The 20,670-nt window shown below is 43.4% G+C and overlaps 1 protein-coding gene across 1 annotated transcript in view; it reads right to left on the bottom strand.

The window, feature by feature from the left end:
• LOC115079207 (receptor-type tyrosine-protein phosphatase eta-like) overlaps nucleotides 1-20,670 on the bottom strand; it is a 164,984-nt gene that overhangs the window by 61,317 nt on the left and 82,997 nt on the right. Inside the window, exons 14-20 of the mRNA XM_029582465.1 lie at nucleotides 19,589-19,855; nucleotides 18,655-18,921; nucleotides 15,141-15,407; nucleotides 10,999-11,265; nucleotides 8,546-8,812; nucleotides 3,939-4,205; nucleotides 2,862-3,137 (exon numbers count right to left, since the gene is read on the bottom strand). Coding sequence (XP_029438325.1) covers nucleotides 2,862-3,137; nucleotides 3,939-4,205; nucleotides 8,546-8,812; nucleotides 10,999-11,265; nucleotides 15,141-15,407; nucleotides 18,655-18,921; nucleotides 19,589-19,855 — 1,878 coding nt within the window. The remainder of the gene's footprint in view (nucleotides 1-2,861; nucleotides 3,138-3,938; nucleotides 4,206-8,545; nucleotides 8,813-10,998; nucleotides 11,266-15,140; nucleotides 15,408-18,654; nucleotides 18,922-19,588; nucleotides 19,856-20,670) is intronic.

The following is a 20,670-nucleotide window of genomic DNA, read 5'->3' as shown; positions in this document are numbered from 1 at the left end:
AGGACGGGACCAACAGCTGCATGTGCGAGTTCCTATTTTATAAGAAAATCACACTCATACATTTGCCAACATATTCAGTTTTGCACCTGCTAATTATCCTGCGTAATTAATATCAAACTTGTTTATTATTGTGTACTATTGGTTGGGTGGGAGGTCTGCGTAAACTGGGTTGAGCTCAGGCTGAACTATTGGGTTATTCTGGGAGGTTTCCATGATTCAATAACTATTGCTGAATGAGGATCGAGCAAGAGGGCGATCTAAGGAAAGTAAATGTTTTATAGGCATAAGAAATGTAAAATGTAAATAAAAAAGGGAATCAGGGATGTATGATTACATACGAGCCGGTCTATATTCATGTGAGGGCAATCAGCTCTGCCCGCACAGTCCATAACACTGCATCTTGATTTCTTCTGAACAAGCAATATTAAGTCTGCATTGAATGCTTGAACTTTGCATTAACCACTGGATTATGCCAGGGGGCTTGGCAGTGGGAGGATTGGAGGAAGAGGTGGTGATTATTCCAAAGGAGTGAGGGGAGAGAACAGGGGAGGGAAGGTCTGTATGCCAAGAAGTGGGGGGGGGGGGGGGGGGGGAGAGAAAGGAAGGACATTATACCAGGGGTGAGGAGGAGGAGGAGAGAGTCAAGCGAAGGGTATCATGTCCTTTAACCGAATCCCTATTTTGAATGTCACTGCCCCCATTATTTATTTATTTGATTTGATTTATATTGTGCTTTTCAGGCACTTCAAAGTGGATTACATTCAGGTACTCCCGGTACTTCCCAGAGGGCTCATAATTTAAATGTACCCGAGGCAACCAAGAAAAATATATCTAATGGGCGGAACCTCATACATTTGTGTATATCCCATTCTCAAGCACTTATTTTTCAATCACTGGTCCTATTTTCTGTAAGTTCCTCATTAAAATACTTCCAAGAAGCATAGGGAGGGTAATTTTCAAATGCATTTCCATGGATAAAACAGTGCGTTACCTGCGGAAATGGCTCGTTATAAAATTGCTCACCTGGTATATGGGTAAAGTTATGATAGTGTGTAGTCTATATGTGTGCATCTTACCAGAAATAGGCAGAGGTGTTCCCGGGGGCGGGGTTGGAAGTATGTGTGCACGCTAGGGGTGTGCCTTGGTTCTCTACGAATTGGAAATCCGCAACGTATAGGGACATATTCGTTGTATTCGTGGGGAAGCAAAACGTATTGCGATTCCCCACGAATACAACAAATCTTCGCCAAATTATTCTGCCGTCTAAAGGAGCCAATTTAAACAAACCCCCCACCCTCCTGACCCCCCAAGACTTACCAAAACTCCCTGGTGGTCCAGCGGGGGGTCCGGGAGCCATCTCCTGCATTCACACCCTTGGCTGCCAGTATTCAAAATGGCGCCGATAGCCTTTGACCTACTATGTCACAGGGGCTACTGGTGTCATTGGTCAGCCCCTGTCTCATGGTAGGAGCAATGGATGGCCGGCGCCTGTGACATATGACGGTCGGTCCCTGTGACATAGTGAGGGCAAAGGCTATCGGCGCCATTTTGAATACTGGCAGCCGACGGCCCGAGTGCAGGAGATCGCTCCCAGACCTCCGCTGCTCTTTTGGCAAGTCTTGTGGGGGTCAGGAGGGTGGGGGTTGTAGTTAATTTAATTTTAGATGAGAAACAAATAAGAATTAACGTATAAACGTATCGGGGGGCCCCCCTTGCCGAATGCAAGTAATGGACGGCCGGCGCCATCTTTAAAAATGGCGCGGGCCATCCAGTGCTCCTACCATGTGACAGGGGCCGGCCAATGGCACGGATATCCTGTCACATGGTAAGGGCAAAGGACCATTGGCACCATTTTTATTAGTGGCAGCCGACGGCCCGAGAGCGGGAGATCGCTCCCGGGATCCCCACTGGACCACCAGGTAGTTGTAAAAATTTTTTTGGGGGGGGGGTTCGGGAGGGTGGGGGAAGCTAAGGGATCAGTTTTAAAGGGTCGGGGTGGGTTTTTTGTTTATTGGCTCGGGCGCAGCCGATAAAGAAAACCGCGATCGGGCCGCACAAAAAAAAAAAAATTAACGATGTGAATCGGAACCGGAATCGATTCCGGTTCTGATTCACATCTCTAACAAATATGCAGGGCGCACCAGGGTTTCCCACCCAGTTCTTGGCACTCAGCCAGCCAGTCAGGTTCTCAGGATATACACAATAAGTATTCATAAACAGGCATACACCTAACTAACCCTTTACACCCAGCCTGTTTCCTCACCACCTCTCTGTAAATATCCCGTCATAATTTCTCCTTAAATTACCCCTTCTTAATATTTCCGGTAATACATAATCCCGAAATCTCATTAAGTCCTTCCCCCTGTTTATACATCCCCCCCCCTATTAGATCTCAGTGAATTTCTCCTTAACATGTTTTATCTTCCTGTACATTTCCCCAGTACATCTCCCCCCAGGGCACTGCAACCCTTACCACCCCCTTGCCTGTAATATATACTCTTTCCACATAGTAATCCTGTTACTACATTATGATACCTGCTCATTGTAAAGCCTCTCGCTGCATTAAGTTACCTGTAAACCGGGGTGATGTTCCCAACGTAACCCGGTATATAAAAATGCTTAAATAAATAAATAAAATAAATTTATTTGATTTATATCTCAGGCATTGTCATTGTGGATAGCCGCAAAATCTGACTAGCTAGGTGTGTCTAGAGGAATGGGTTGAGAACCCCTGCATTAAACAATACATATTAACCAGGTCCGATTGTATCAAGATTTAACTAAAAAAAAAAATACTGTGGAATCTGCAGAACATTTCAGATTAATTAAAAAACAAACAAACAAAAAAAGTCTACACTTACTTGTATATAAAGAGACAGTGACAGGAAAGCTGAGATATCCAAGAGCCCCGACTGTCATCACTGTTATGTCGTACAGCGTTCCTGATCTAAGATTCTCAAGGCTGGCGGAAGCAGCAGTGTTGATGAGCCACACGGGGAGCCCAGAGGAATTGCTGTATGTGATATTAAAACTGTATTCTACTGTGCTCATATTTATGGGCTCATCCCACTGGAGCGAGATCTGGTTAGTTTCTGCTTTTATCCTATCCTTCATCAATACACCTGGTTGAGAAGGATCTGTAAAAAAACCAAAAAAGAGAGAGAGACACGGCTTCAGCTAATGGGTGTATATGTGGGACAAGGATGTAGAGGCTGATTTCCATACTATTGTATGCAACATCTGAAGCCACTATAACCCAGGCACAAACGTAATCCGCTTTGAAGCGCTGAAAAAAGTGCAAAAAGCGGAATATAAACCTAAATAAATAAATAAAATAACAGCCTCTATAAAGTTGTACAATCATGAAGCATGCTACATTCATGAATCATGTATTAAGAACAGGCCATACTGGGTCAGACCAAGGGTCCATCAAGCCCAGCATCCTGTTTCCAACAGTGGCCAATCCAGGTCATAAGAACCTGGCAATTACCCAAAAACTAAGTCTATTCCATGTAACCATTGCTAATGGCAGTGGCTATTCTCTAAGGGGTAGATTTTCAAACCGCGCGAATTGGCGTACTTTTGCTGGCGCATCAGGCGCAAGCAAAAGTACGCGGGATTTTAGTAGATACGCGCGTAGCCGCTAAAATCCTGGATCGGCGCGCGCAAGGCTATCAATTGAATGAAATCCCAGGAAAACCATGAAAACCATAAATCGTAATCAGGGCAGTACAGACAAGCCAAGGAGCACGAGAGCACCAGCAAGAGAGGCAGAGCATGCACTACATGACCCCCCCTTCCTTAAATTTCTCACGCCCCCTGGGACAATACTCGTACACTCGCTGGGAAGGGTGTGGTAGGAAGAGGGAGCACTGACAGCACCTCTCGCCCGACTGGCAGTTTTCCCAGTGATGGTTTTGATACTATTGATGACTTACATGTTGCATTAATGACTGGGGCTGATGTCTGACTGCAATCGCCACTAACGGTTGTTATTGTGACGCTGTAAGTCCTGCCAGGCAGTAGGCCTGGGAAAGTCACGTTTCCTGCTGATGTGCTGTTCTGGGTAGTGTTTACAGCTCCTTGAAGGGTGATCACATAGGTTTCCACATTCCCAGGGGGCTGTGTCCAGGAGACTTGCAGAGAGTTCACAGAGTTGTTATTGGCAATAACTGATAAATTGTCAGCAGGTATTCTTTCAGGTTCTGAGAAAGAAAAATTTAGGTCAAATGTGTGCAAAATTTTGGGAGGTCATTGCCATAACTGGTCATGTGTGAATTGTACCTTGTGTAAGATATCAAAAGAGCAGCTAATTACTCTCAGACATTTCTTTCAGCTATCTGAAAAAATTAGCCTATTTATCAGCCATACAGAGGTAAATACAGTAATGTCACCAATCAGACATTGAGAATATGATGTTAACTTAATTACAATGATGTTACTCTGCTTTCTATGTAGCATCTCTGTCCAAATTATTTTACAGATACAGATCATAATTATTATTATCCAGTTACAATAGTACTCAGTATTTTGACATTGGAAGGATGGATAGGTCAGTTATTCGTGCCTGGATTTAATGCAATGTGGATTTAGACAGTAGATACAGGCAGATCCTCTATACATCAGAAACATGTCTCCAGCTATTATGGCTTAGAAAATCCCATTATGTTACTACTTAATACTGGCACCCATAAGATACAAAATGCAATCCACACTGAATCGTCCAACTTAAATATTTATCACACGGAAAGGGGGTAATTTTCAAAGGAGTTACGCATGTAAATGTGACATACTATCGTAGCAATTTTCAAAAGCTATTTACTCGAGTAAAGTTCACTTACTTGAGTAAATCCTATGGACAATTCAATGGCATATATTGTAGCAATTTTGAAAAGCCCACTTACTTGAGTAAAGTGTATTTACTCGAGCAAAAACCAGTTTTGCTCGAGTAAATGCTTTTTAAAATCTACCCCAAAGGGAACATTCAAATCAGACAACCAGGGTAATGATTTTGAACCGGTATGCCACAGTCTCATCATGGTTACCACTCATACACCATGTTTTTTAGGCAACCAGATCTTTAAACTGTTTTTATATATGCATTTAAAAACTTATCTTTCATAAGACTTTGTTTGCGGCGGAGTCTGACTTATCTTATTTGCGGCCGTCTAGGCAAAACGATGCAGGCGCTTCTAGCAATAATGCCCAAGGGTCCAATAAATATCCCCTACGCGGGCTGTGTTTCAAAGAATAAACCTCTTCCTCGGGGGGGTTTCGCATGACTCTCTCCAGCACCGCTTCATATTTCAATGCGGTCCTGCTGCCCCCTTCTCTCCCAGCCGAAAATTACCCTTAGAGGTTCATTAAAAAAGCAAAAACTTTGCTGGGTTCACAGGTCGGGCCCCTTTTCCCATTTTTTTTTCGTCTTAGCTTCCTAATCTTCTCCACCTCGGTCACTTTCCCCTCTTCCTCCTCCGGGCCCCTAAAACCCTAATTCAGGAGCAAGCTTGTTCCGACAGCGGTGCTGGGGAGTTTATGCTTCCCTCGCTGCTGTTAGATCTGCAGCAGGTACGGGAATACCTCGCTCTCAGCTGGGGTTTTGGAGGTCGGGGGGTGGGGGGGGGGGAGGTCTGGGAAGGGAGAGAGTGACAAAACTGGAGGATGGGGAGGGAGCCCGATTAAGATTAAAAAACAGGGGGGGGGGGGGGCAATCTGTGAATCCAGCAACAATTTTTTATGCACTTCGGAGGGGTTTGAGCGATGGGGGGGGGGGGGGTACTCAGCCTCACAGGGCCATGTGTGCAATGTTGGGCAGGGGGAGGGGGAATTGGGCTGCAACCCCCTCACCGCAGTTTGTTATTTTTAATCCAAATGGTGCCACTTCCCAGATTATATTCTTTTGAATATAGCCAATTAAGCCTCAAGTTTTCCATCCAGTTAGCTTTAAAGCATAACCGGTTATATTCAATCACACTGAATGCCCGAGACAAGTTAGATGGGGTGTGCACACTAATTCTTTTCACTGTGGTTTCATTTTTTTGTTTTTGGAGATTTTTTGGGTCATTTTGGGGGTTTTTATTTTCTATGTTTTCGAGAAATAAGGCGCACTATCTCCTGAAAATGAAAAATTCACATTTATCTTCTTTAAATTTTTTGCTTTGCTTGTAACAAAACAAAGACATGCTCATTCATCAGGTTTTACACTTTTGTTTCAAACAAATGCACATCCCTACAAGTTATTTGATTAACTTTAGCCTGATAAATTGTCCACTCGCCAGCTTACTAAATATTGGTCTCTGATGTTTTATAGGTAGATAGATCATATTCCCCAGATAATCTGACTCAGCTGAAAGTTAGGAACTTCACCTCACCTCTTAACAATAGTTTGTAATCTTAGAGTTTATCTGGTCTCCAAAAAGACTCTCATAAAATAGATTAAAGTTATTGCAAAATCTTACTTTTACAAACTTTGGGGGTCATTTACCACGCATTTTTCCCATAGACACAGAATGAGAGAAAAGCCTTACAGGTTGGTGGAGCGCACTGTTAACCTGCATTTGGACGCGCTAGCTTTACCCCTTATTCAGTAAGGGGTAATAGCGCATCGAAAACGCGCGTCCAATCCCCCCGAGACTAATAGTGCCCGCAACATACAAATGCATATTGATGGCCCTATTAGTCATTCCCGCGAGATACAGAAAGTAAAATGTGCAGCCAAGCCGCACATTTTACTTTCAGAAATTAGCGCCTACCCAAAAGGTAGGCGCTAATTTCTGCTGGCACGGGGAAAGTGCACAGAAAAGCAGTAAAAACTGCTTTTCTGTGCACCCTCCGACTTAATATCATGGCGATATTAAGTCGGAGGTCCCGAAAGTTAAAAAAAAGTTAAAAAAAAAAAAAATTGAAATCGGCCCGAAGCTTGAAAACCGGACGCTCAATTTTGCCGGCGTCCGGTTTCCGAACCCGTGGCTGTCAGCAGGCTCGAGAACCGACGCCGGCAAAATCGAGCGTCGGCTGTCAAACCCGCTGACAGCCACCGCTCCTGTTCAAAAAGAGGCGCTAGGGACGCGCTAGTGTCCCTAGCGCCTCTTTTTACCTCTGGCCCTAATTTAAATATTTTAGTTTACTGAATCACACGCACAGGACACTGGCCTGTGCGAGCGCCAGGAGTCTCCCGCGAACTTTACTGTATCGACCTGTTGGTAAATGAGGCCCTTTGTTTGGTAAGGCAGCTGAAATACCTACTGCCCACCACAGATTTTCGAACTGTTGTCCAATCACTGGTGTTAGGTACAGAAGCTGCCAATTATTGCAATTCCGTGTATTTAGCTCTTCTTAAATCTTTGTTGAGTATTTCAGCTTGTGCAGAATATGGCAGCTCAGCTTATTACTGGTGTAAGGTCTTGTGATAAATTAGTCCCTGTCTAAAAGATCTTCACAGGTTACCTATATTCCAGTACATTCAGTTCAAAGTTCTTGCATGAATTCAGAAGGCCAATAATGGTGAGGGTTCTCACATTTTTTGCCATCTCACACCCTTTGCGATCCTTATTTTGGGGTAATTAGGCTACAGGAGGCGGAGTAAGGCCCTGTACTGTGAAGTTCCCTTCCATGTGATGTCCATGCAGAGCTCAGTTATCTGTCATTTAGGAAAAAAGTTAAGTGCTAATTGTTTTTCCTAAACCTTTGGCCCAGACATCTGATGTTTTATCTTCGATATCATCTTTAAAAATCATTCTTTAAAAGAAGTTGAGTTTGAATATGTGTTAAGATAACTTATATTTTGTTTAGTCTTTTGCCTTTTATGTGATGCTGATTGTGTGTTATTCTGTGATCCGCTGAGGACAGTTTTTGAATGTGCAGGATAAGTAATTTTAAATAGATATTAAATAACTGCAATTTACAGTGCCCAGAGCAGACTGAGCTGCTATAGGGCAAATGAGCATGTAGTCAGTCTAATGAAATTAGTAATAAGTACATAAATCACTGCTTCCACAAACAATACAGTCTAATCCTGATCCAGAGCCCCGAGCAGCCTGTGCTGCTCCTTTTCATTTTCCAGCAGGTGTTCTTCTGTAAGGACTCTTTGCTCTTTCATACACTAACACATGCTAGGGAGCTAATGAAGGCGATACAAAGAAAAGCAATTGCGATGGCATCACTCTCTGCTGCCTGCTGTGCAGGAAAACCGATCAGGGAGTGGGGAATGCTACAGAGGCGGCATTCAGAGCCGCTGGAAAGGCAGCAGTCCTGGCTGTCTCACTCAATGTCACCACCTACTGGTGGGATTAATAATGCACTTGTGCCGGTTTGTGGATGAAACCTGAAGGGTCTGTAGCCCTCAGATTGCCACTATGAAGGGCTGGGCTAGACAGGGGAAACGGGATTACACTGGAGGGGAAAACTCCTGGGTAGGACATGAATGATCCCCGGCGTCTCTCTCTCCATGAAAGCAAGCGGAACAGAGACAGATTACGTACGGGCTGGAATCCAAGAGAACAAGAGAGGGGAGAGAGTGAACCATACAAAAAGAGCTATAACTTACTCGTATACGAAGTCATGCTCTGAAATGAGCTTTGATACTGAAGATTCCCAACAGTCACCACTACCATGGTGTACTTGGTTCCAGCTATTAGATTCGTAAGGTTAACAGAAGAAACATTACTGAGGACCGCATAGGTGGCTGACGGAGGGGTATAAGTGATATTAAAATAATATAGTCCTCGGGTCATGTTTTCAGGTTCACTCCAGTCGAGGGTCATGCTGTCGGTTCCCACTGCTACCAAATATAACGCGCCCGGTTTAGAAGGATCTGTTAAACATGGAATGCAGAACAGTCACATAACCTGGATATAATCAGAATAAGCATTTTCATGGGCAAGTCTGCTGTTAACTTAGAACTTAAAAGAAGACAAATTAAATAAGTTTGTTAGAAAAGAGATAAGTAATATTCTCGTGGATTCTAAAATTGCTCCAGGACTTAATTGCCAGGGAGAAAATGCATTCACCATACATTTTCCACCTTTCTTGAGGAGGGGGGAGGAAGGACAACAGCGGGAATACCTGGACAAGTGCACACCCCTCTACATATCTCTTACTTTCCTTCTACACATCACACCTCCTGCCTGCCTCCCAGCTCACCCAGAGCCAGTCCTTGTGCCTCTCCCCCAACAGCCCTCTTTCTTCCCTCCATCCCCTCATTCTCAGTCTTCCTCCCACCCTCTCACTCCCCTTCACTCTTCCCTTTCTTACTCTTTTTCCCTTCTCCTGCAGCCTTTAAACTTACTCTCCTCCTCCTCTTCCCCATAGGCCACTCTCTCTTTTCCCCTCCCAGAAACAGGCCCCCCCCCCTCCTACCCAGTGCCAAAAATGCCTCTTCTCCCCCTTCTGCTGCCTCACCTCACTTCTGAGCACAGACTGAGGAAGTGCATTTCTGAATCCCTGAAGATTCTCCTTAAAAAACAGGCACCAGTTTCTTCTACCTATCTACCCTCCTCAGACAGCATGACCAGGCAATCTCAGTGCAGACCCCATGACTCCACTGAGATACAACGTCAACGCCACTTGTTGGCTGGCAGCTGCTGTTCCCCCAACGGCCGTGGGGACTGAACCTGGATTCTCCATACTGCGGCACACAACTCTTATCGCCTGAGCCATGGGACCGGCCCAACATGTAAAACTCTTGTAGTCTTGTAACCAGGGCATGAAGCTTGAGGTCTTAACAGCACTAGCCATAAAAAATTTAATAAATAAATGTTTTAACTCGGCAGATAGGCTCAACCTGAGAAAAAAAAAAAGTCAGCTCAAAACAGTAATTCTGCAACACATAATACTGTCAAATATCCCCATGCAGGTACTGAAGCACTTTTCATTCAGCAACAAGGGATGCTGAATAAAACAGGGTAGTCCAGCTTCTTTTCTCTCAAATATTTCCTGTACTCTTCCTAACCCTGTCTTTCTATTGTACTGTAGCTGCCAGACAGACCCCTCACACAACTGGATCAGTCTGGCAGACCCTAATGGAGCCCAGGGATCATGGATGCTCAGGCCATGACGACGCTGGTATCGTGGCTAAACATGGGAAAGATGGAGAAATCTCAGTGGGGGATCTTATAAGCTCAGCTATCCAAGGTGGCAGAGTACAAATGAGGAAGACAAAAAGGACTGGATGTATCTTGAGCAGTGTGAATAGACTGGAGGGGCCTGTTGGTCTTTTTCTGCCGTCACTTAATGTGTTATTGTGTTCCCATTACTATTTTTCCCCCTTGTTGCCTTCCGTAACTTCTTGTGCCTATCTTATGTGTGTTCCTCTTCATACCTCTTCTGCATTTACCCCAAATTTTCCTCCCTGCAGAGATTCAGCACCCCCTTTCCCATAAGCTCTCTCTCTCCCTGCCCTTGCATTTATTACCTCAGTATCTCTTCCTATTTGCTACTAATTCCATTAACATGTCTGTAGTGCTGTACAGACATGCTGGTATTTGTTCTACTTCTCCCTTTTCTTCATCTCTCTCACATTTGACCTCTCTTATAACCTCTGTTCTCTTCCCCTGCCTTCTCCTCGCAATGCAAATAGTGCCAGACCTCCAAGGTGAGCCATCCGCAGAGGTAGCATGAAGTATTACCTGTGGGTTAGCAGTTTAAATATTCCTAACCAACAGGCAAGGGGAAGAAGCAGGAGCAGCGGCACTTGAGGGAACCAGCTTCCTGCCTTCCACAGACCACTGGAGCAGTATCAGAGAGTCATTCACCAGCTTCAAACTGCCGGTTCTCATAAGTGGGTTAGCGATCTGAAATTTCATGCCCCAACTGCAACATAAACTGTGCTGTAATGTAATAATGACAAATATACCTGAGTAAAGTCCTTACAGTAGAACTGGAAATTTATAGTTCTATATTATTTATTCCAATATTGATTAAAATATTTTCAACAAACAATTTCAGCCTCTCAAGTACTTAAACTATACAGGAAATATACAAATTCTACTATGTACTTACATGTTGCATTAATCACTGAATCTGACGTCTGATTTTGATCACCACTAATGGTTGTTATTGTGACGCTGTAATTCCTGCCAGGCAGTAGGCCTTGGAAAGTCACGTTTCCTGCTGATTTGCTGATTTGGGTAGAATTTACAGCTCCTTGAAGGGCGATCACATAGGTTTCCACATTCCCAGGGGGCTGTGTCCAGGAGACTTGCAGAGCATTTACAGAGTTATTTTTGGCAATAACTGTTATATTACCAGCAGGTATTTTTTCAGGTTCTGAGAAACGATATAAAAATTAAAATCAAATGTGTAGTGGGTTTGAGTGGTCACTACCATAATTTGTCATCTATTAGTTGCATCTTATGTACCATAACAAAACCATAGCCAACTAATCGCAAATGTTTCCTACAATCGCCTGAAAAAAATGAGTCTATTAGTCAGCTGTAGAAAAGGTAAATACAGAAATGTTCAATGGAAGGGAAAATATACTTTAGCAATTACCGAGGCACTGACAATATGATGTTCATTTAATATTTATAAATGATGATACTATTGATTTTTTTTTTAATATAGAATCTCTAACCAAAGCACTTCACAGAAATGGATCACAATCATCATCCAGTTCTATGGTCCTCGATGGAAAGATGCATGGCTCAGCCAACCAAGGTGGAATTTGAGTCTTTGCAAGTTGAGTTAACATAGGTGCTACAGGCAGATACTTTATATACTAGAATCATTCCTCCAGCTACCATGGCTTATGATGAATAGAACCTTCCATGGCACACGTCCACAGCAGGGGCTATTGCCTTAACCAGCAGACACCTATGCTGTATGGTACCTGTACTAATTGCTACCAACGTGTTCATATGGCTTTATTTAATTTAGTGGACTCTTATCCTGCTGAGGTTATCCGTTCTGCTGAAAGGGAAGGAAAATAGCTCCCAAGGAAGCTTGAAAACCTCCCCTTTCTGAAAAACATTTTATTTATACAATTTATATATCACATATACAATTACAACAACAAAAGTGGTTTACATGCTCACATTCATAATACAAACAAGCTGAAAGACACAAAGACACGTTTCAGTGTCTACCATTCCCTCTTCCAACTAAGCTCCTGCCTAGACATCACACTACACTCCCATCCTTCTTTCCCCAGGACAGCTGCAATATCTACAATTATCGGAGTCATACAACCTCACTCAATGATCTTTGAAAGGGAACAAAATGGCCCTTGTCTAATTTCTGGAATTTTAAAATATTTCAATTCACCCCTAACCATTTCCAAGCCTGCAATGCTGTAGCTGTAAATATCCATTTCAAACAATGGTTAGTCTTAAAGCTGTATCACTGAGATAACACCAAGAGTAAACCCTGGGAAGATCTAAGCCCTCATCCTGGTGTAGACCAAGTTGATTTACTGGATATATATTTTGGGCCATTGGCCCTCACAGAACAGAAGAAGGTCAGAGTCAGCAATTTATATCTTGTTCTCTCAACTATGGGCAACCAGTGTCTAGGCTTCTCACATGCTAACTAGGAAGTTACTGACTTCGATTAACTAATCCTCGTTTATTTATTTTCACACTTTTCCACCAAGAGAGTTCAAAGCGTGTGACAGAAACCTGAAATTACAACTTGTCAGCTTGGAACAGGATCTGATCCTCAAAAAGCAGCACATACAGTGGGAACAAGTAACACATAAACAGGAACAAATAACAGTAAACGATAATTGTGGGTTTCCATATGTAGATCAATAACAAGGGGTGTGCTGTTTCAGGTTATTATCTGTTTGATTTTGTTTTTAAAATGGTTCATGAGTGTTTATTTCGGGTTTCCCTAATTTCGGAGTTAGTGCACGCTAACTGAAAATGTTACCGATAAGTCACTTGAGGAACAGTTCGTTAGCTAGAGGTCTGGTTCTGCATTCCCAGTGGCTGTCTCCTTGTTTACTTGTTTGTGCTGCCAAGGTTGCAAGGTGCTGTTTGTGGGGGAATGGTCAGTGCCTGGTAACGAGTGTAAACAAACAAGTGATATAATAATAGCATCAAGTTCTAGTCAGCAAAAGCAAAAGCATTTAATGCAAATGCATATTTTGAATCCCTTTGTATTTTAGGGAAGAGGCCCTGGCATTTTGGGACATGCATACTTTGAATTCCCCTGGTGTATGTCTGTGTGTTTTGGTGGTAGTGGTGGGGGGTGACTGGAGAAAGGAGAAGTGACTGGGGTGAATGTATGGGGGAACAAGTGGGATAGAGACTGGCTGGGGTGGTGATTGGTGAGAGAGAGGCAGCCTGGTGTGTGTGTGTGGGGGGGAGGGGGTAACCTGTTACCCCAGTCCCCCCTCACATACACCAGGCTGCCACTCTCTCCCACCTGTCACCACATACAGTCACTCTAGTCACTTCCCATCTCACCAGTAACCCCCCCCCCACTACATAAAACAGACTGCCTCTCTCTCACCAGTCACCATCCCAACCAGTCTGTCTCCTACCTGTCACCCCAATCTCACCAGTCACCCCCCCCCTCCCCGTACATACCAGGCTACCTCTCTCTCAAGTCACCATTCACATCTCCAACCAGTGTCCTAGAACTTGGTGCTATTATTATATCACTTGTTTGTTTACACTTTTTACCAGGCACTGACCATTCCCCCACAAACAGCACCTTGCAACCTTGGCAACACAAACAAGTAACTAAGCAGACAGCCAATGGGAATGCAAAACCAGACCTCTAGCTAACGAACTGCTCCCCAGTTGTCACTTTTTAATTTATTGGTAACATTTTCAGTTAGAGTACACTAACGCAAAATACTAATTTTGACGAAATTTCATCTTTTTTTTTCTTTCGTTTCGTGCTGCTCCTGAAACAAGACAAATTAGACAATTTCTTTACTATTATCTATTTTGTTTAAAATGAATGAACATCCCTAGTACAAAAACCAAACTTGGGGCAGCAGGTTATAGTGCACAATTCAAAATTCAAAAGCAGTGCAGGGTATACGGAAATCTGATGGCAGGTAGGGGGCAGCAGAGATCTCTTCAGGAGTTTAGGTGGGTGGCTGCAAGCAGTAGGCTTTTATAAATAACCAGGATTTTAGGACTTTACTGAATGTGAGCAGACTAGGGGCATATCTCACTTCATATAGAAGTGCGTTCCTGAGAGTGGAGGCTGAGCTTGTGAAGGCTCTTTTCCTGGTGGTTGCGAGTTTCAGTACCGTGGGGGGTTTGCACAACCAGGTGTGCTCAAGGGAGTGAACACAGAAGTTGGGGATGATGGATGGGGGGTAGAGACTGTTGTACAAGATAAGGAGGTGCTAGGGCCTTCTGAGGGCTTGAATGTGAGGACCAGGGTTTTGAACATGGCTTGGGATATGCATGTGGGAAGACAAGAGTAAGGATCTGAGGCATGGGCTGAAGTGGTCGTGTTTTCTGGCCTTCAGCTCATTCAAAATACAGCTGCTCAAACTATGCTAAAGGTGGTGTTCGAGTTGCAGTAGTCCAAGGAGGAGATAAAGCAGGCCTGGATCACTGTTGCAAATGCACGGTCGTAAAAAGAAAGGACGACGATGGCACAGGCGGTGCAGCTGGAAGGCGGCAGCTGTGCTTACCGACCGAATACAGGAGTCATTGGAGACTTTGCAGTCCAGGAAGAAATCCAGGCATCTGCATGCTAATCAGCTCATTAGCATGTTTGTGTTGCAGGGGGGCAGGAAAACTTGCAGTATTTTAAATACTGCGCGTTACCTCGGCATTAGATCATTTACCACATGGTAAAAACGGCCTGACGCGACTTGGTAAATGAGGCCCTTGGTTTGTCTTTTCTGTATACAGGTCTTCTGATATCAGCACGCCACACTCAGCAACCAGATGTGTAACCGTTTCCAGTTCTGCTTTGCAAAACCTGCATTTTAAAGTTTTATCATTTTTATATTCTAGGCCGCCTGTGAATCATCTTGTGTGCTGCTCCCTGTCTTGTGCTGCAATTCTCAGCCTTTCATCTTTAGTTTCAAGCTCACTTCTCTTTAGCCATTCTTCTTCCAGGTTTTGATGTAAATGTGGTTGTTGAGTACTTTTATATGCTTACATATAACAGGAATTTATTGAAATATAATTAAAAGTGAAAGAACTAAATTTGGAGAAATCACTTACTTGTGTACAGGGATATGCTCACAGGTAAACTCTGATATCCAAGAGCCCCAACAGTCACCACTGTTATTGTGTACTTGGTTCCAGCTGTAAGATTCGTCAGGTTGGCAGAAGAGGTATTACTGAGAGGCACAGAAGCCCATGATGGAGGGGTATAAGTGATATTAAAAGAATATAGTCCTCGGGTCATGTTTACAGGTTCACTCCAGCTGAGGGACATGCTGTTAGTTCCCACTTGTGTCAAATTTAATGCACCCGGTTTAGAAGGATCTGATAAATATGGAGAGAAAACTCTGTCATTTGACAAATATTATTAAAAAAAAAAAAAAAAGATGAAGGTCATACAGTTCATATCGGGGTCCCATTAATCCACAGTCACTCTTTGCACATAGAGGGCAATTTTCAAAAACCATTTTCCCAGGTAAAAGGGACCACCTTATATTTTTGAGGAAGAGAGAGAAGGAAAAGAAAACTGGTGTAGCTTGGACACAAGACAAAAAAAAAAGAAGATATGAAACGGGGCGACAGCAGCACGAGTCTTTATTCAAAATTATTTCTGTTTATTAAGGAAATAATTGAACAGTACAATGAAAGCTTCACTATAGAGGCTGCACAACAAAGTAATGAGCTCCTCATTTATAACAAACAAAAATGTTATCAATAAATTTAACAAAACAAAATTTGCAACCAATCAATGAATAACTAGATCAACCTTATTTGATCCTGCATGTGCTCCTCTCCTAGCCCTCACCGTTCTGCTCTCTCCACCCCAAATCACTTTCCCCTACAAACCTGTTTCCTTATCGATGTCAACATTTCCTAAGGAAACTTAAAAGTTTCCACCAACCCCAGATTTTATAACATACTTGTGGTGGCGCGCGTCTTGTAAAATCGGGTGTACATTTGTGCTCTTCTCATGAGCAGTTAGAAGTAAGTGCAAGTGATATACCTGCATATTGTACTTCAAATTTTAAAGGGATACACGGATAGATTTTACGTGCGTTATTTATTTGCATTTACCCCTGTAAATCAGCTTTTACATCCAGAGGTCAGGGGATTTTATAACATGCACGCAGCAATGAAATTACCAGTATTACTGATTAGTCTACCAGTTAGCCCAGTCCAACCACAGCTTGCAAAGACCAGCCTGAAGACCCCCCCCCCCCCCCCAGTCGTCTTTTTTTCACTTTTGACATATTTACAATCACTTACACCAGATATTCAGCAGGAGTAAATATATGCAAATGAGACTTATGAGAGTCACTTTTGCAGGTTATAAAATAGCTTATGTGTGTAAATGTTGGACACACACCCCCGGCACGCCCCTTTTTTGCTTTTTAAATCCCATATACTCGCATCTGTGCTTTTGTACACTCGCACGTGCGTGCTATTTTTCATGCACGCATCTTTTGAAAATTCCCTATGGAGCAGATTTTCAAAGGTTACGCGTGTAACATATGCGCATAACCTGAGAAAATCTGCCCCTGCGCGCGCCGAGCCTATTTTGCATAGGCTCGGCGGTGCGTGCAAGCCCTGGCACGCACATATGTCCCGAGGCCTCCTTCGTTGCAGCCAGCCGGCGCGCGCAAGATACACCTGCCTCGGTCAGGCGTAAGAAATAAAGTAAGGTGGGGAGGGGGGAAAATCGAAAAAAAAGTTCCCTCAAAGGCCTCGGAAGGAACGTGGAAAGCCATCGGGGCTCCCCAAGGGCTCGGCGCACGCAAGGTGCACAAGTGTGCACCCCCTTGCGCGCGCTGACCCTGGATTTTATAACATGCGCGCAGGCTGCGTGCGCATATTATAAAATCGGGCATAGATTTTTGCGCGCCGGGTTGCACGCACAAATCTACGCCCATGCATACGTTTTAGAATCTGGCCCTATGCGCGTATACTAAAAAACCCAGCCTGTCTGTGCCTCCTGTTGGCCAGCCCTGACCTAGGTACTTAAGTTAGGGAGTTATGTGCTGAGACTTGGCAAATTAAAAACTTCCTTATCTGAGCACCTCTCTTTAGATGACAGTTTTCCTAAATTTTGAACCTAAAAATTAAAGGGATGGGGCAAGATGGGCATCATGTCAGGGCGATGAAATTACCCTCTCACTGTTCTTATCCAGCACTAGGCACCTACCAGACACTTAAAGTTAAGGGAGTGAATAATAGGTATAAATTTAAGGAACTTATGTTTTGAAAATGTACTTACTTAAATCTGGTGCCTAATTTAGGCCTAGATTCATCATTCCGTTATAAATATAGCAGAATGATGATCCACGGCCAGAAAAGTGGCGGGGGAGGAGATGATGTGCACCAGGCTGCATCGCATTGGTAAGTTTTCGCCCGCCACGGTTGTAGCTATGCCGCATACTATCGCCCCCATAGCGCCACTGCAAACAGTGGTGTGATTTCCGGTCTACTCCCGGCGATAATGTGCAAAACATTAAATTGACCACGGCGGTACCGGCATCAAAATATTTTTCAACCCTTCCCAAACCCCTCCCCCCTTTCCCTCATTTAAATGTTAAAGTCGCGATGCAGTAGTCCTTGCATGCGATAATGCCCTAACGCACATGATAACGGCCCACCGTGTTTTGATGAATGACCCACTTAGGTGCTTAAATATGGGCATAAAGGGGTAGATTTTCAGAAGTTAAGGGCGTGTGCGTGTTATACAATGCCGGGTCAGCGCACGCAAGGGGGGGGGGGGGGGGGTAGAGATCTACAAATATGTGCTGCGACACATCGGGGCCTTCTCCAGTTCCCTCCCAGTCCACTCCAATTAAGGAGCCTTTTGCTCCTGCTTCTGAGCAGGAGTAAGTTGCGTGCATGTTCACATGTACTTGAAGTTGCCTCACACATGAACTCGAAGCTGTTTCACACAACCACACAGAGCATATGTTAGCTACACATCTAAATACTAAAAATGAAATGTACAGGCATACTTTTCAAATCCACTTCCGAAACACCCTCTGAAACGCCAGTCATGAGGCTACAACTGTGCAAGCTGTGAAAGTAGGTGTGCACTTTTGAACATCTGAAAATATAGCTGGGAGTAACTCTGTTGTATCGAGCAGAAGTTAGTGAGCAAACATGCACAAAAGTTTCACCAATTTTTAACGTAGATTTGCATGCAAACCGCACTTGGAAAATTATCCAGGCAAATCTATGTGCACACAGTAATAACTGCTATTTAGTACATGTAGTTTTGCCAAGAGAATTTACTGATCCACTTTTTAAAAATAAGAAAGCTTGCATGTGTCCTAGTTCCACCCAAACTAAACCCCCTGGAATGCCTCAACCCTATGCACGTAAAAGTACATGCATGCTGTATGGATATATATAATTTTATGCCTGTATGAGTCGCACAGCTTTTTAAATAGCCATTTCTGCAGCTAAAGTAACATTTCACCCACAGAAGTCTCTTTGAAAGTCACCCACAATATGGGTTTAGCCAATCTAGGTGCATAACTTTGGTTTTGCCAGACTCTGAAAATTTACCCTTTAAATGTTAATACTGACTTACATGTTGCATTAATCACTGGATCTGACGTCTGATTTTGATTACCACTAATGGTTGTTATTGTGACGCTGTACTTCCTGCCAGGCAGTAGGCCTTGGAAAGTCACGTTTCCTGCTGATGTGCTGTTCTGGGCAGTGTTTACAGCTCCTTGAAGGGTGATTACATAGGTTTCCACATTCCCGGGTGGTTGTGTCCAGGAGACTTGCAAAGAGTTTACAGAATTATTATTGGCAATAACTGTTATATTGCCAACATCTATCTTTTTAGGTACTGAGAAAAAGAAAAAAAAAAATCAGGGTCAAATATACAATAGTTTGGAAAGCCACTAGCACCATAACTGGTCATGGGCTTCATTGCACCTGTGTACTAATATCAAAAGTGCATCCAATTATTCTCGGACATATCTTTCAATCACTGGAAAATTTGAGCCTATTATAATCAATTATGTAAAGGTAAAACAAGGAAAAGCATACATATAAAAGGACAGAACTGATATAAAGCAGATTTAACACTCAGAAGCCCATCGCATGGGATTATGTACTGAAGAGAAGGCCTAGAAGACCTTATACTGACACGGTTCCCATTACCCTCCAGCATTTACACTGTAGTCTGAACCCTCAACTGTTCTTTTTCACCCAAATATAAAGAGCACAGCGAGGCTTGAGTTCACAGGATCCAGACGAAATCTTAACTAATGATGCCATTAATAATTGCAACTTATAGTTCCTTGGGTGGGCTGGGATAGAGAATTTCCAGATCTATCTAGGTGGTCACTACTTTCACAAATAACGGCATTAATCCTCACTCAGAATTATGTTCAATTCCCCATCCCATCAAGGTGGGGATTCCACTGTGTGAGCTCTCTCTTTGATATGCTAAGACTGATTGTGGATTTTATGAAAGAAGTATGTGAATCATATGCAGAGAAATCACTTACTTGTGTATCGAGTTATGTTCACAGGCAAACTCTGATATCCAAGAGCCCCAACAGTCACCACTGTTATTGTGTACTTGGTTCCAGCTGTAAGATTCGTCAGGTTGGCAGAAGAGGTATTGCTTTGAAACACAGAAGCCCGTGACGGAGAGGTATAAATGATATTAAAAAAATATAGTCCTTGGGTCATGTTTTCAGGTTCACTCCAGTTGAGGGATATGCTGTCAGTTGCCACTTGTATCAAATTTAATGTGCCCGGTTTAGAAGGATCTGTTAAACAGAGGGAAAACTCTGTCATGCGACAAATATTATAAAAAAAAACATGATGAAGATTGAACAGTTCCTTTCGGGGTCTCATTAATCCATACTCTTTGCACATAGAGGGCAGTTCTCAAAAAACATTTTCCCAGGTAAAAGGGACCACCCTATATTTATGTGGAAGAGAGAGAAGATTGGTGTGGCCTGGACACAAGGCAAAAAAAAAATAAAGATATGAAATGGGGCAACAGCACCACGAGTCTTTATTCGCAATTATTTCTGTTTATTAAGGAAATAATTGAACAGTGCAATGAAATCTTCACTATAGAGGCCGCACAACAAAGTACACAAAGCTTTATACATAAATGCGCTCATGAGAAGAGTGTAGGGAGAGAGAAGATAGGCAATCATGAGCTGCAAAGTGAATGCATTTGTAGGCTTCAGAGTTATACGGAAGCACAGAGGGAGCTGTCAGAGCCAAAAAAAGGCACATGACTGGTCTACCCCAGTCCAAGGCTGGCACCCTGCTAAGTGAGGCTGCAGCACAATATAAAGTGAGGCAGCTTCAGACATGTAAAGCCTGGGACACAGCCCAGCCCCTGAAGACCTGGAATGGTCCTCGGCAGTTTAAAAAAGATTGCTGGGGAAAGGCTGAGCGTTGAAGGCTGTACACTGGGCTGGAAAGGCGAAGCTCCATTGCTACAAGGTAAGTGTGGATTCTGGAAGGGGAACACCAGTGAAGCAATTTGTTGTGACTAGACCTGGACAAAAACAGCTTCTGTGAGTAAAAGACACTTGAACAAGGTTCTGTGGGATTTGTAAAGAAA

The sequence above is a fragment of the Rhinatrema bivittatum genome, chromosome 17 (genome assembly GCF_901001135.1).
Source record: "Rhinatrema bivittatum chromosome 17, aRhiBiv1.1, whole genome shotgun sequence".
NCBI lineage: Eukaryota > Metazoa > Chordata > Amphibia > Gymnophiona > Rhinatrematidae > Rhinatrema > Rhinatrema bivittatum.
Note: the sequence above shows the minus strand (reverse complement) of the source record. Positions and strands in the feature narration are given on the sequence as shown.